Genomic DNA, 15814 nt, shown 5'->3' with positions numbered 1-15814 from the left:
AACAGGTCCCATACCTGTACTGAAGATTTTACCAGTTGGGGAGCTAGGATTGCCTGGATGCTAATCTGGATAAATAGAATATTGATTTTTGTTCTTTAAGAAAGCAATTTGGAATTTGGCCCAATAAAGCAATTACTTTTGAGACCTCATTTTGTGTGATTATTTGCAGAGGGTTGGGAGTATTATTTTGGAGCGGCTGGAGATTATCTTTCAGATCGTTTGGTGGATTATCTTCAGAGCGGCTGGCGAGGATATCTTCAGATCGGTTGGTGGATTATCTGAGATGCGGCTGGGAGGATTATCTTCAGAGTGCCTGGATTATTTTTGGAGCCTTTTGAGATTATCTTCAGAGCACCTGGAGGATTATCTTCAGAGCTGCTTTGAGATCTTCAGAGTGGCTTGATTATCTCCGAGAAGTTTGGATTATCTTCAGGTCGGATGGAGGATTACCTTCAGAACGGCTGGGAGGTGTATCTTCAGGCTATTGACACGTGTGGATTTTCAGAGGTTCGCGACGCGTTTTTTTTCAAAAAAAACCTAAGATTGAAAACTGCTAGAGTATTTATGCAGAGGTCGGCTTTTTTTTTAAAAACTGCACTGAAACTGCGCCGAACAACCGCACGTGTATCCATAGCTCAGCTGCGGGAGAATTATATTCGAAACGGCTGTGAGGATTGTTTTCAGATTGGATGGGAGGATTATCTCCAGAGCGGTTTTGAGGATTATTCAGAACGCTGGAGTTATATTCAGGTCGGATGGAGGATTTTCTTCATTGCGACTGAGAGGATTATCTTCATATGGACTAAGTGAATTATCCGCAGTGCAGTGCATCTTCAGAGCAGCTGGGAGGATCATCTTCAGAGCGATTGAAAGAGGATTTTTTTTAAAGAGAAAATGAGAGGATTAACTTCAAAGCTTCTGGAGGATTATCTTCAGTCGGATGGGAGGATTTTCTTTGGTTGTAATTGAGCGGATGATCTTTCATATGGATTGAGTGAATTATCCGCAGTGCAGATGGGAGGATTATTTCCAGAGCGGTTGTGTGGATTATCTTCATAGTGGCTGGAGAGATTATCTGCAAAGTGTCTAGAAACAATTCATTTAGAGCGGCTAGGAGGATTATCTTCAGAGTGGCTGTAGAGGTAGGCAATTTGGGTGCTTTTTTTTAAAATTGGCACTTCCGAGGGGGCCCAGCGCACAACCCAGCCTCCCTTTAAAGAGGTGGTTCACCTTCAAACAACTAGTTGCTTTCCGATAGATCACCAGAAATAATGACATTTTCCAATGACTTTCTATATTTCTATGTGTCACAGTTTTTCTAATATTGAAGTTGTTAAAGTGTCATTTTTTCACCTTCTGAAGCAGCCCTGGGGTCGCCGACCCTGTAAAACTGTTCTAAATGGATTACATTTAAGTTGATACATTTCTAATCTTTGTCCCTGCTGAGCAGAATCTCTGGATTTCATTACAGGCAGCTGTTAGAATTGATACAATAGTTGCTAATACTCCAGAGATGTTGCTGAGAAATGTATCAACTTAATGTTCAAAAATTGTAACAGTTCAGAGTCTGCACCTGATTTACTGAGCTGCTAGAATCAAACACCAGAGACAGGAACTTTCAACATTCAACCGTAAAAGTTAAATAATGGAAAGTAATTGAAAAAAGTCTTCATTTCCGGGGAACAATCTAAAAAACAACTGAATTGAAAAAAAGTGTTTGGAAGGTGAACAACCCCTTTACAGAGGGTCCAGTATATGCATTTAGCTGTAAATTTAGTGACATATTCAGGGGCTGTAGCTGAGATTTCCTCAGAATGGTATAATTCACTCATTTTGTTTATCCAGTCCTGGATTATTGGGGGCTGCAGCGATTCTATCATGTGGGGATCAGCAGTTTTGCCACATGAATAGATGAGGTGCTATAGTAGAGAGGGACGGTGAAACATTTCTGGGACCATATAAAGGAACAAGGATACAGCTGAGTTATACAGGAACAATGAGTATATTTTGTGTATTATAATGCATAAGTACCCCTACTGTAAATTATAAGGATGTGAGAATCCATAAAAGGCACACGGTTGCGGGTGAGTTATACAGGGAACTATCGTTTAACTCATGTGTTATGTATTATAACAGAGACTGTGCACCCTATACTGTCTGTCATTCATAAGGATATTAGAAGTCATTGAGGGGTTCTGTGACAATATAAATGCACAAGAATGCAGGTTGAGCTTACACTGGGAACTGTTACAAATGTAATATAGGGATAATAAACCCCCATTGTAAAATTATAAGGCTATAGACATCACATATAAATGCACAAGGCTACAGGCTGAGTTATACAGGGAACTCTGAGTATTGTGTATTATAAGGGATATTGTACCCCCACTGTAGATGATAAGGATATTTTGTAGTAGGGCCCCTTGCCACAATTGTTTTTAGCTCTTTTCCCCAGGTCACCAATGTTTTTAATTTTTAGGGCCCCTTTGTCACCAATGTTTTTAATTTTAAGGGCCCCTGGCCACCAATATTTTAACTCATAGGGCCCTTGCCGCCCAATGTTTTTAAACTCTTAGGGCCCCAGGCGACCAATGTCTTCAACTCTTATGGTCCCAGGCTATCAAAGTTTTTAATCTTAGGCCCCTTGCCGACCAATGTTTTTAATCTTACGGCCCCTTGCCACCAATGTTTTAACTCTTAGGGCCCCAGGGACCAATGTTTTCAACTCTTAAGGCCCTAGGCCACCAATGTTTTTTTAACATTTAAGATTTAAAGGAGGGGAAAGTATTTTCATGAGAATTGTCACCTGATAGTAGCACAGATTTTCTATAGGCACACACATTTCCTCGTTTACCATTGCCTTTATTCGGACCGTCGAGTGTTTGACCAAAGTATTTAACCCACTGCCTCATATTTACACATCAGAAATGCGGAAAAGTTCTACTAATAAATTTGATTTAGGTTGAGTAGGTAACTGTTTAAAGAGTCTACCTCGACCAAAAGTTACTGTTCCAGGTTCATGTCCATGTGAACTTTGTACTGATTGGGGGGGTGGTCATGGGTCCAGTGGCAGGGTTGCCCAACTTGCACCTACCTTCCTTATTATCCCTCAAAAGCTCTTGCTCGCCTAGCAAACAATGGAGTGTGTCATTGTGGGGGCAAGAAGAAAAATATAATAATCCTCCATCGCTTTAGCAGGAATCCCCCACCCAAAAAGGATGTCTCGTAACCTGGAGAGAGTGGTAACCAAAAAACAAACAGTGCAAAAGAATTCACGCGGAATTTCACCTGACGAACGGGGAACGCCCTCCGAAACGTTGTTTGATGCAATAAACACACCAGGGTAGGACCCCGGTTTAAATCGCTCCGTGTGCCAGCCGCTTGCTTCTTCAAACCAAAAACAAATCCAGCATAGGTGTTCCCAATATCAAGCACCTTCATATACTAAATGTCTGGTATAGGATAAATAGGCTGGTGGGAAGTGGAATGGGAATTCCAATGTTAAGAAGGGGCAACGGACTTGAAGGGAAATGCTTACATTTGGGCCTATGGAGTAAAGCCAATTTTGTAGTTCCTTCCAATCATTGGCGATCAATGTGTTGTCCTTAGTAGAACGAGGCACAGGAGCCCCTTCCCTCAATATTCACCATAGGGATTAAAGAAAAACGCTGAGAACATATTTATGGGGAAACCTGGCAGGGACGCACAGAATTTATTAAAATTAATAGCTAATTTATATTTGGGCATCCCTAACGACCAATGATCCAGAGGAAGGAGAAAAACCCTAGAGTACTATGAGACCAATCTGGCACTGAATGGTAAAAATGCCTTCCTGACTCCTAGAAACGGCAAGTCGGTTTTACACCCTGGATCAGTGGTCCCCAACCAGTAGGCTCTGAGCAACATGTTGCTCACCAATCCCTTGGATGTTGCTCCCAGTGGCCCAAAAGCAGGTGTTTATTTTGAATCCTGGCTTGGAGGCAAGTTTTAGTTGCATAAAAACCGATGTACTGCCAAACAGAACTCCTGTAGGCTACCAGTCCATATAGGGGCTACCAAATAGCCAATTACATTCCCCTTATTTGACATCCCCATGGACTTTTTCATGCTTGTGTGCTCTCCAACTCTTTTTTTACATTTAAATGTGGCTCACGAGTTAAAAAAGGTTGGGACCCCTGCCCTGGATCATGCTAAGCACCCCCTCCTATACCACACCCTTACCTATACACACCCCCTTCAACCTCTCTCTCTCCTATACATAAACCATCCCTACTGTAGATATCCCACCCATCATTACTCCTACCCTCCCTCCTGTACATAACTCCGATCCCTTCCTCCTGATACATAACCCCTCACTCTCCCTCCTGTACATAATCCCTCACCCCACTCCTGTACATAATCCCTCCTTACATAACCCTCACCCCACTCCTGTATATAACTCCCACCCTTCTCCTGTACATAAATCCTCACTCTCCCCTCCTACATATCCTCACCCCACTCCTTACATAACCCCTCACTCTCCCTCCTGTATATAACCTCCCCACCCTTCCTCCTGTACATAATCCCTCACTCTCCCTCACTGTACATAATCCCTCACCCCACTCCTTTACATAACCCCTCACTTCTCCCTCCTGTACATAATCCCTCACCCCACTCCTGTACATAATCCCTCACCCCACTCCTGTACATAACTCCCACACTCCCTCCTGTATATAACTCCCACCCTGCCTCCTGTATATAACTCCCACCCTCCTCCTGTACATAACCCCTCACTCTCCCTCCTGACATAATCCCTCACCCCACTCCTGTACATAACCCCTCACTCTCCACATACCTCACCCCACCTCATACACTCCCCTCAACCCCACAAACACAAAGACAGACAGACACACAGACCATACCCCTTTGTAGGCCTGGACAGCAGTGAGTCTTTGGAAGAAAAGATTTAGAAAGTGTTGACTAAGAATAAAGAAAAATACTTGTTTCATTATGATATTAAAGGCTCGGTCTTGCTTTAAGAACGCATTATTCATTGGCCTGTGGGACTTTTGGGTCTCTCTACCCACATGGAATGCCTTGCCTATTATGAATCTCAGTCTGAGCCTGCCGCCCATTTTATTCTTTTATACGCTTTGATCACCTGGTGCCAGTCTATTACCCATTAGCAACCATTTTCCAAAGTGGATATCTAAGCCAGATGTCCAGCAGCCCTATAAAGCATTACCTACCTCCCGTTATTGGCCCTACTATAGAATCGACACTTTATCTGGCAGACTTCGATTCTTTTCAGCAACCTCTTACAACCTAAAGGCAGCCAAACATCGGTCTATGGGGGTGCCCTCAAAGTAATCAGCCTGCGGGCTCACAGACGGTGTATGATTTCCTTTTTATTGTTCTGATTGAAAATGCTCAGAACTGCAGGAAGTAAAGTGGAGCTGCACTGGACAAACATGAGGCATCTCTAGATAATGGGTAATTGTCAGTAAATTGATTACATTACCCATACTCTCCGGAGCACTCTTCATGATGGCCTTCCTAAGCTGTTTTCGCAGGGTTGGCCTCTCCACCACCGGAGGATCTTTGATGATCTCTTCCACCTCAGGAGCTTCTTCTTCTCCATCCGCTCCCTCTTCTTTCTCCTCCGCTACAGGAGTTTTCTCTTCGTTTTCTTCAGAGTTCCACCGGTTCTTCTTCCCCTGCAGGAGACTGCGCCTCCGTCTTCTTCTCCTCCACTGCAGGGGCTTGAATGTTCTTCTGCAAGAACCCCTACTCCGCTCCCTCTTCTTTCTCCTCCTCTTCAGGAAGTCGCTTATCTTCAGCGGAGCGCTTTCTCTTTTTCTTTATTGGAGCTTCCTCTTCTTCTTACTCCAGGAGCGTCTTCTTCCTTGTCCTTCCGCTGCAGGACTTTGTTGTCTTACTAGGGTTTGAAGGGAGAAAATTGTAAAAAAAAAAAAAAAAAGGGTCATTATTGTAATTTGTTTCCAAAGTATTGGCAAACTACAATTCTGACTCACTGGAGGATTTAAAATAGCCTAGAAGCCTTGTACCTAAAGAAAATAACATTATGCCTGCCTACACACCTGTCCTACTGTAATGCCATTTGACCCATGACCTTTGTTCCATGCCATTTGACACATGATCTTTGACCCATGAACATTGACCATCATCACGGTGGTCGGCTGCCATTGTTTTATGGAAACTCTCTATACAGGTTATGAGTAAACTTGGACACTGTTCCTGCTGAATTGTGCTTAGTACAGGGGAATTCCTATGCTGCCATATTTTTTTGAGATCTCTCTGTACAGGCTATGAGCAAAGTTTGGGAATGTTCCTGCTGAATTGTGCTTATTACAGGGGATTGCCTATGCTGCCATAGTTATGGGAGCTCTGTTCAGGCTGTGAGCGAACTTATGGACTGTTCCTGCTGAATTGTGCTTCCCTATTTTTTGAGATCGCTCTGTACAGTCTATAAGCAAACGTAGGAATACCTGAGCTGCCTGTTTTCATTGTTGTCCAGTTTGGATGCAAGGGTTGGGTTTTGGCTTTGTAGAGTGTGCACTTGTACCTCCAGGGGGTTGCACATGTCCTCTAATCTTTAGATCCTTCTCTCCGCTCCAGTTGTCCTCTTTATCAGTGTCTGGAGGTCAGCTTGTGGGAGGCAGAGGTCGGTCTTAACCTCCTATATTTTGTCAGATAGGGCTGCCCAGCAGTCGCTTATTGCGGTGCATAGCAGCTGTACTGCCTGGTCTTAAAGCATTGTGCCGCCATCTTGTGGAGCAGTCCAGTCATAGTGTTCCAGCCTGGCGGCTGCATCTGAGCATACTCTCTGGGTCTTGTTGCCACCCATAGTGTGTAGTGGTGTCGGGGTATTTGGGATTCGGGCAAATCCCAGAATCCTTCATTAAAGATTCAGCCGAATACCATGTCGAATCGGAATCTTAATTTGCATATGAACAGTGACATGAATGTAAAAAGTGGAAAAAACATTTTTACTTCCTTGTTTTGTGACAAATAGTTACGTCATCTCCCTTCCCACCCCTAATTTGAATATGCAAATCCTAGATTCAGTGCTAAAGCTTAGTTCAAAGGAATACCTATACTTTTTAAAAATGACTGCCTTTTTCCTCTAATAATAAAAGTGTCTTGTACTTGATGGTAACTAAGTTAAAGTTTATATGTTTTTAGCAGAATGAAGAGATGGAGATCAAAATCCCTTCTAGGGCTGGACAAGATTATACAGAAAATAGAATTTATGCAAATCTCTCTCAAAATGTTTTCCTTGCTGGTAATAAAAAGTTCCTTAAGTTACCTGAAGTTATATGTATCACCCATGGATGCACAAATTGAAACGTGGGCATCATATATCTCCCAGTGTGCCATTAGTCTTTAAAGGCATTCCCAAGTTATTGCATTGTAATTACCAACTTCTGCTCCTAGATGGCAGTGTAGAGTTGGGTTGGATCTATGTTAACTGTATATATAGTGTTTGGCCACTAGAGAGTAGTGAAACACATAGAAAGGGGTGGAGTTTAGAAGAGAATTGGAGACAAAAAACACAGGGACAGATGTGCATCACAGGATGAACATCTACTGAAGAAGCCACCTTGCAGGAGAACCACAACCAGGACCCAAGTGAGTAGGAAGTGTGAGGCTCAGTTAGCATAGGTTTAGTTTTCTTATAGTGCACTGTAGCAGTGTTATGAGTCAGGTCAGGACAGTGAGCCAGAGGTTTTTGTGTGGGCTAAAGGGTTATGGGCTCATATTGGTGATTGTGTGTATTTTGCAAAAAAAGTCTATGATTCTGCTGGGTGAACCTACAGTTAGTGGGAGTTTTGGACTTGGAACCTAAAGTATGTTGGTTTCTAAAGTGACCTTCAATTTGATCTTTTTCCCCTTCATTTTTTTAGTCTATATCTTGTTACAGAAATGGAATTGTTCAAAAATTACGGCAGATTTGAAAGGTGTATGTTGTCAAAAAAAAAAAATAATATAGGTTTTTTTAATGTATTTTTTTACATACATTTGTCTTTATCAGGAATATACAAATAAGAAGCCGAAGAAAAGAGAAGGATATAGCAGAAGGGATAGAAGAGAGATCAGAAGACAGAGGAAGACGTTTGCCTGGGACACTCTCATGGTAAGTATTATGGCTTTGGTCGGTACAGAACATGTTTGTATTTAGTCCAGCATTGCTGTGGGAGATATTGGGGGGTTGATATTGTGGGTTATTTTTAGCATAGTGCCCATTTTTTAGGTTTTTAGTGCGATGTGGTTGGTGTGAAATTCTACAGAAGGTTGTTTTCATGTTGTATATATTGTAATAGTTCTAGGATCACTTGCTTGAATTTTGTTTATACAGGTATGGATCGGTTATCCAGAAAGCTCTGCATGTCAAGAAGGCTTTCTCTCATAGACTCCATTTTATTCAAATTATCCAAAATGTTCTCTGTAATAATTAAACAGTACCTTGTTACTTGATCCAAAACTAAGTGATAATGATACCTTATTTGAAGCAAAATCAGCCTATTGGGTTTATTTATTGTTTAAATGAATCTCTAGTAGACTAAAGGTATGAGGATCCAAATACGGAAAAGATTAAGTTAACAGAAAAACACTGAGCATTCTGGATAACAGGTCCCATACCTGTACTGAGATTTTTACAGTTGGGGAGCTAGGATTGCCTGGATGCTAATCTGGATAAATTAGAATATTGGATTTTTTGTTCTTTAAGAAAGCAATTTGGAATTTGGCCCAATAAAGCAACTACTTTTGAGACCTCATTTTTGTGTGATTATTTGCAGAGGGTTGGGAGTATTATCTTTGGAGCGGCTGGGAGGATTATCTTCAGATCGGTTTGGTGGATTATCTTCAGAGCGGCTGGGAGGATTATCTTCAGAGTGCCTGGATTATTTTTGGAGCCTTTTGAGGATTATCTTTAGAGCACCTGGGAGGATTATCTTCAGAGTGCCTGGATTATTTTTGGAGCCTTTTGAGGATTATCTTCAGAGCACCTCAGAGAGCTGGATTAATCTTTCAGAAGTGCTTGAGGATCTTCAGAGTGGCTTGATTATCTTCCGAGGAGGTTGGATTTATCTTCAGGTCGGATGGAGAGGATTACCTTCAGAACGGCTGGGGAGGTTGTATCTTCAGCGCTATTGACACGAGTGGATTTTCAGAGGTTCGCAACGCGTTTTTTTAAAAAAAACCTAAGATTGAAAACTGCTAGCGTATTTATGCAGTGGTCTGGCTTTTTTTAAAAACTGCACTGAAACTGCGCTGAACATCCGCACGTTGTATCCCATAGCTCAGAGCTGCTGGGAGAATTATATTCGAAACGGCTGTGAGGATTATTTTCAGATTGGATGGGAGGATTATCTCCAGAGCGGTTTTGAGGATTATCTTCAGAACGGCTGGGAGGATTATATTCAGGTCGGATGGGAGGATTTTCTTCATTGCGACTGAGAGGATTATCTTCATATGGACTGAGTGAATTATCCGCAGTGCAGATGGGAGGATCATCTTCAGAGCAGCTGGGAGGATCATCTCAGAGCGATTGGAGGATTTTTAAAGAAGAAACTGAGAGGATTAACTTCAAAGCTTCTGGAGGATTATCTTCAGGTTGGATGGGAGGATTTTCTTTGTTGTGATGAGCGGATGATCTTCATATGGATTGAGTGAATTATCCGCAGTGCAGATGGGAGGATTATTTCCAGAGCGTTGGTGGATTATCTTCATAAGCGGCTGGGAGGATATCTTCAGAGTGGCTGTAGAGGTAAGCAATTTGGGTGCTTTTTTTTTTTTTAAATTGGCACTTCCGAGGGCCCAGCGCACAACCCAGCCTCCCTTTAAAGAGGTGGTTCACCTTCAAACAACTAGTTGTTTTCCGATAGATCACCAGAAATAATGACATTTTCCAATGACTTTTCTATTTTCTATGTGTCACAGTTTTTTCTAATATTTGGAGTGTAAAGTGTCATTTTTCACCTTCTGAAGCAGCCCTGGGGGTCGCCGACCCTGTAAAACTGTTCAAATGGATACATTTAGGTTGATACATTTCTGATCTTTGTCCCTGCTGAGCAGAATCTCTGGGTTTCATTACAGGCAGCTGTTAGAATTGATACAATAGTTGCTAATACTCCAGAGATGCTGCTGAGAAATGTATCACTTAATGTTGCAAAATTGTAACAGTTCAGAGTCTGCACCTGATTTACTGAGCTGCTAGAATCAAACACCAGAGACCAGGAACATTCAACTTTCACATTCACAGTAAGAAATAAATAATGGAAAGTAATTGAAAAAAGTCTTCATTTCCGGGGAACAATCTAAAACAACTGATTGAAAAAAGTGTTTGGAAGGTGAACACCCCTTTACAGAGGGTCCATTATATCCATTTAGCTGTAAATTTAGTGACATATTCAGGGGCTGTAGCTGAGATTTCTCAGAATGGTATAATTCACTCATTTTGTTTATCCAGTCCTGGATTATTGGGGGCTGCAGCGATTTCTATCATGTGGGGATCAGCAGTTTTGCCACATTGAATAGATGAGGTGCTATAGTAGAGAGGGACGGTGAAACATTTCTGGGACCGATATAAAGGAACAAGGAAACAGGCCTGAGTTATACAGGGAACAATGAGTATATTTTGTGTATTAGAATGCATAATGTACCCCTACTGTAAATTATAAGGATTTGAGAATCCATATAAAGGCACACGGCTGCTGGTGAGTTATACAGGGAACTATCGTTTTACTCATGTGTTTTGTATTTATAACAGAGACTGTGCACGCTATACTGTCTGTCATTCATAAGGATATTAGAAGTGATTGAGGGTTCTGTGACAATATAAATGCACAAGACTGCAGGTTGCAGTTACACTGGGAACTTGTTACAAATATATTATAAGGGATAATAACCCCCATTGTAAATTATAAGGCTATAGACATCACATATAAATGCCACCAAGGGCTACAGGCTGAGTTATACAGGGAACTCTGAGTATTGTGTATTATAAGGGATATTGCTACCCCCACTGAAGATGATAAGGATATTTGAAGTAGGGGCCCCTTGCCACAATTGTTTTTAGGCTCTTTATGCCCCAGGTCACCAATGTTTTTAATTTTTAGGGCCCCTTTGTCACATTGTTTTTAACTCTTGGGGCCCCTTTGTCACCAATGTTTTAATTTTTAGGGCCCCTTGCCGCCAATGTTTTTAACTCTCAGGGCCCCAGGCGACCAATGTCTTCAACTCTTATGGTCCCAGGCTATCCAAAGTTTTTAACTCTTAGGGCCCCTTGCGACCAATGTTTTTAATCTTACGGCCCCTTGCCCACCAATGTTTTTAACTCTTAGGGCCCCAGGTGACCAATGTTTTCAACTCTTAAGGCCCTAGGCCACCAATGTTTTTTTAAGATTTAAAGGAGGGGTATTTTCATGAGAATTGTCACCTGATAGTAGCAACAGATTTACTATTAATATATTTAAAAAAACTTTTTAGGGTTAGTTTCCACCTCCACCGCAATTAACTCATTTATTTTCTTAGCCTTCCGGGATTGCTGATTTACAACATTTATTACAGTGTTTATATTCATTAAATGCAGCTTCTGTCCCTACAGATTTGTAGTTTTTAAAATGCCTTTCTCTTCTTTCCCATTAACTTTTTACTTCTGCATTAAGCCACACAGGATGATTCTTAGAGCTTCTACGTTTAGTCCTTAAGGGAATAAATTGAGACAGTAATGATTTAATATCATTTTAAAGGACAACCATTTCTGTTCTGTGTTTTTAGCTGAAAACCTAATGCAGGTATACAGGTATAGATTCCCTTATCCGGAAACCCGATATCCAGAAAGCTCAAAATTACAGAATGGCTGTCTCCCATAGACTCCATTTTATCCAAATAATCAAATTTTAAAAAATGATTTCCTTTTTCTCTATAATAATAAAACAGTAGCTTGTACTTGATCCAACTAAGATATAAGTAATCCTTATTGGAAGCAAAACCAGTCTATTGGGTTTATTTCATGTTTAAATGAGTTTCTAGTAAACCCCAGCATTCTGGATAACAGGTCCCATACCTGTACTATACCTGCTGTAAATCGTAGTGATATTAAAACTCACTGAGGGGTTCTGTGACCATATAAAGAGGGAGTCCTCAACCTTTTTTACCCACGAGCCACATTCAAATGTAGAAGGATCAGCGAGTAACAAATACATAAAAATTGTTCCAGGGGTGCAAATAAGGGCTGTGGATGGCTATTTTGGTAGCCTTTATGTGCACTGTCAGCCCACAGAAGCTTCTATTTGGCAGTACACCTAGTTTTTATGCAACTTAAACTTGCTTCCAAGCTAAGATTTCAAAAATTCGTACCTGCATTGAGGACACTGGGAGCAACATCCAAGGGATTGGTGAGCCACATTTTGCTCACGAGCCACTGGTTGGGGTCCACTGATATAAAGGCACAGGGCTACAGACTGAGCTGTACAGGAAACCCTGAGTGTCACTCATGTATTATTAGGGATTATAGAAATCTCTTAGGGGTTCTGTTACCATTTCAAGGCACAAGGCTGCGGAATGAGTTAGTCAGGGGACTCTGAGAACCACTCATGTATTATAAGGGATAATATACCCTCTACTGTAAAATATAAGGACATTTTAAAGTCACTGAGGGGTTTGGGAATCATAAAGGTACATAGGCTGCATGCTGAGTTAGTCAGGTGACTATCACTCATGTACTATTAAGGATACTGTACCCCTTACTGTAAATTGTAAGGATGTTAGAAGGCATTGAGGCATTATGAGACCATATAAAGGCAGAAGGCTGCATGCTGTGTTATACAGGGGAATAGAACTAATGTATTATAACGGATACTGTACCCCCTAGTTTGTGACATGGATTTTTTAAAGTTATTGAGGGTTTTCTTTTTTCTTTTTTTGTATAATGATTTTTATTGTTTTCCAAAAAGGAGATGATGGGGGGGGGGGGGATACAGAAGGAAAAAGGAGGGGGAGTAGGGAAAGTGAGCAGGGGGGAAACAACAAAATTAACAAAAAGCATCACGACTCAGGCATCGTTTTTAAACAAAGCATTACACAAAGGCAATACAGCAAGAATTACAGTCCCTCAAGGTTATACGGGTAGAAGGGATATAGCATGTTAACAACGTGTAGTAATGCTCAGAGTACAGATTGAAGAAACCCCTAATAACGATCTGTGTTATGTGAGTTTTGGAGTTCAGAAGTTGTCTATATTCCGCAGAGTCCCTGTATAAATACCACCTCAGCCATGTAGCCCTAAAGCTAGAGTGTTGTTTTTCTGTGAATGTAGATAATTCCTCAAATTTTGCTAATTCGTTAACCTTCCCTATCCATTCTTTACTGGTTGGTGGTATAGTGGATTTCCAGAGTCTAGGGATTAGGATTTTGGCTGAGTTAAGAAGATGATACTCCAGAGTAGTATCGGGGATCCCCTCCGTATTTTCTGTGTCCCAAAATAGAAGTATGCGGGCTGGTGATAAGGATAGATCTCTTCCTAGCACCTGGAACAGGCTTTCAGAACTACCTGCCAGTAGTTTGTGAGAGCTGGGCAGTCCCAGAATATGTGTAGTAACGTGCCTATATCTGCTTTACACCTCCAGCAGGGGTTACTCGTGGTTGGATGAATCTTATGTAATTTTTCTGGGGTGTAATACCATCTACTTAAGATTTATAATTTAACTCCTGGATCTTGCAACATCTAGAGCTGTAAATTAGACTGGGAATCCATTTCTGGATGAGTTCTTCTGAGACGTCCAGTCCTAGGTCCCACTCCCATGCCTGGACAAAAGGCAGCTGCTTTCTCTCACACTCACTTGATAGCATATCATAAATTGAAGAGATTATATGTTTAGGGGGGTTTCTCTAGTGCATAGAGTCTCAAAGGGCGTAAGGGGTTGTCCTAATTTGTTAGCTCCACCTAGATACCCCAAAAAATGCTTAAACTGGCAGTATTGATAATCTTGCAAATTTACCGTCGGCCTGGCCCGTCTAAGAAGATTTAAACCATGGCAGGTGGATCAGATGTGTGGCTTGTTGCTCAATCTCCACCCAGTCCTTACTATCTAGGTGGTGCGACCAGTCAATTATACGAGCAAGTGCTGCTGCTTTTAGGTATCTGGCACAGTCCGGGAGGGCAAGACCTCCTTCCGAATTTTTCTTATGTAAGATGGCAGCTTTAAGTCGTGGTGGGTGGTCCTGCCAGATGAATTTGGTGCTTTCAGATTGAAAAGATTTTAGCCAATTGGTTGAATATAGTAGAGGTAAACACTGGAATAGGTAAAGTAGCCGTGGCATTATGTTCATCTTGACCACATTGATTCTACCTATCCAGGACAGGGGTTGTTTGGTCCAATTCCGTCGATCTTTATGAATGTTTGCGTATAGCAGTTTACAGTTGGTATCAGTCCATTCTTCATAGTCTTTAGTAATGGTTATTCCTAGGTAAGTGATCTGCTGGTTTGCCCAGCTGTATGGGAAGTTGTTTGAGAGTCGTTGAATTGTGTTTTGGCTGAGCGATACGTTTAATGCTTGCGATTTATGAAAATAATTTTGAAGTTGCTAAGCTTGCCAAATATCTCAAAGAGATTGTTGAGGCTTGTGATTGAGGTTAGCGGTTTTGTCAGGAAAAAAAGGTCGTCGGCGTACGCTGCTACTTTATATTGTTTGTCTTTTATGGAAATCCCTGATATATCTGCATTCAATCTAATAGATATGAGCAGGGGTTCCAAAGCCAGGGCAAAAAGGGTACGTGAGAGGGGGCACCCTTGTCGTGTGCCGTTTTTGATGGGTAAGCGTTGAGAGAGTACTCCGTTCACTCTAACCCTAGCTACCGGTTAGAGAGATTTAATCCACTGGCACAGGCGGTCCCCGAAGCCGAACCTGGAGAGGCAGGAGAACATATAAACCCATTCGACCCTGTCAAATGCTTTTTCAGCATCGGTGGACAGAAGCATGAGAGGGATTTTTTTGTGCTTTGCATGGTGGAGTATGTTGATCAATTTATTGGTGTTATTTCTCGACTCTCTTCCAGGTATAAAGCCGGCTTGATCCAGACCTATAAGATAACTTAAGGATGTTTGTATTCTAGATGCCACTATCTTCGCTAATATCTTCACATCTGCATTGATTATTGATACTGGTCTGTAGTTACTTGGATCTTCTGAATTTTTATTCGTTTTCAGAAGAAGAGTGATATGAGCTTGCAAGGAGTCAGAGGAAAGCGAGTGTTATTTTGGAGAGCATTAAAGGTTCTTGTCAGGTGTGGTATAAGCAGGTCTGAGCACTCTTTTTAATACCCCGCGGGGTAGCCGTCTGATCCGGGGCTTTTGCCATTTGGAGATGTCTTAATCGCCTGAAAGACTTCCTCCGCTGTGATATCGGCTTCCATAAGCAATTTCTGCGAGTCTGATAATCGTGGTATAGGTAACTTGTCTAGGAAAGCTTCTATAGCCTCTGCTCTTGGAAGGCCGTCAACAGTTGTGGGAGAGTCAATTTGGTACAGCTCTGAGTAGTATTTCTGAAATTCTTGAGCTATGTTGAAGTTTTATCACCTTGTTTGTTCCGTAAGCAGTGTATATGATTTTTAATGACTCTCGCTTTCAGCAATCGGGCCAGTAGCTTGCCACTCTTGTCCCCGTAAATGAAAAAAATGATCTATTCTGGTGTATAGGCTGTGCCTAGCAGAATAAAAAGTATAGTCTCTTTCCTTAGGCTTGACTAGTCGCCAGGCATCTACTACCTGTAGTTGATGTAAATCTTTTGTGATATTGTGAATAATGCG

At 41.6% G+C, this 15814-nt stretch overlaps 1 protein-coding gene across 1 annotated transcript in view; it reads left to right on the top strand.

The window, feature by feature from the left end:
• Nucleotides 1–9434: 9434 nt before the first annotated feature.
• LOC121396023 overlaps nucleotides 9435–15814 on the top strand; it is a 56406-nt gene continuing 50026 nt past the window's right edge. Inside the window, exons 1-2 of the mRNA XM_041570618.1 lie at nucleotides 9435–9618; nucleotides 9695–9772. Of these exons, the coding sequence (XP_041426552.1) occupies nucleotides 9435–9618; nucleotides 9695–9772 (262 nt within the window). The remainder of the gene's footprint in view (nucleotides 9619–9694; nucleotides 9773–15814) is intronic.

This window comes from Xenopus laevis, chromosome 7S (genome assembly GCF_017654675.1).
Source record: "Xenopus laevis strain J_2021 chromosome 7S, Xenopus_laevis_v10.1, whole genome shotgun sequence".
Lineage (NCBI taxonomy): Eukaryota > Metazoa > Chordata > Amphibia > Anura > Pipidae > Xenopus > Xenopus laevis.
This window is presented reverse-complemented; position numbering and strand designations above follow the sequence as displayed.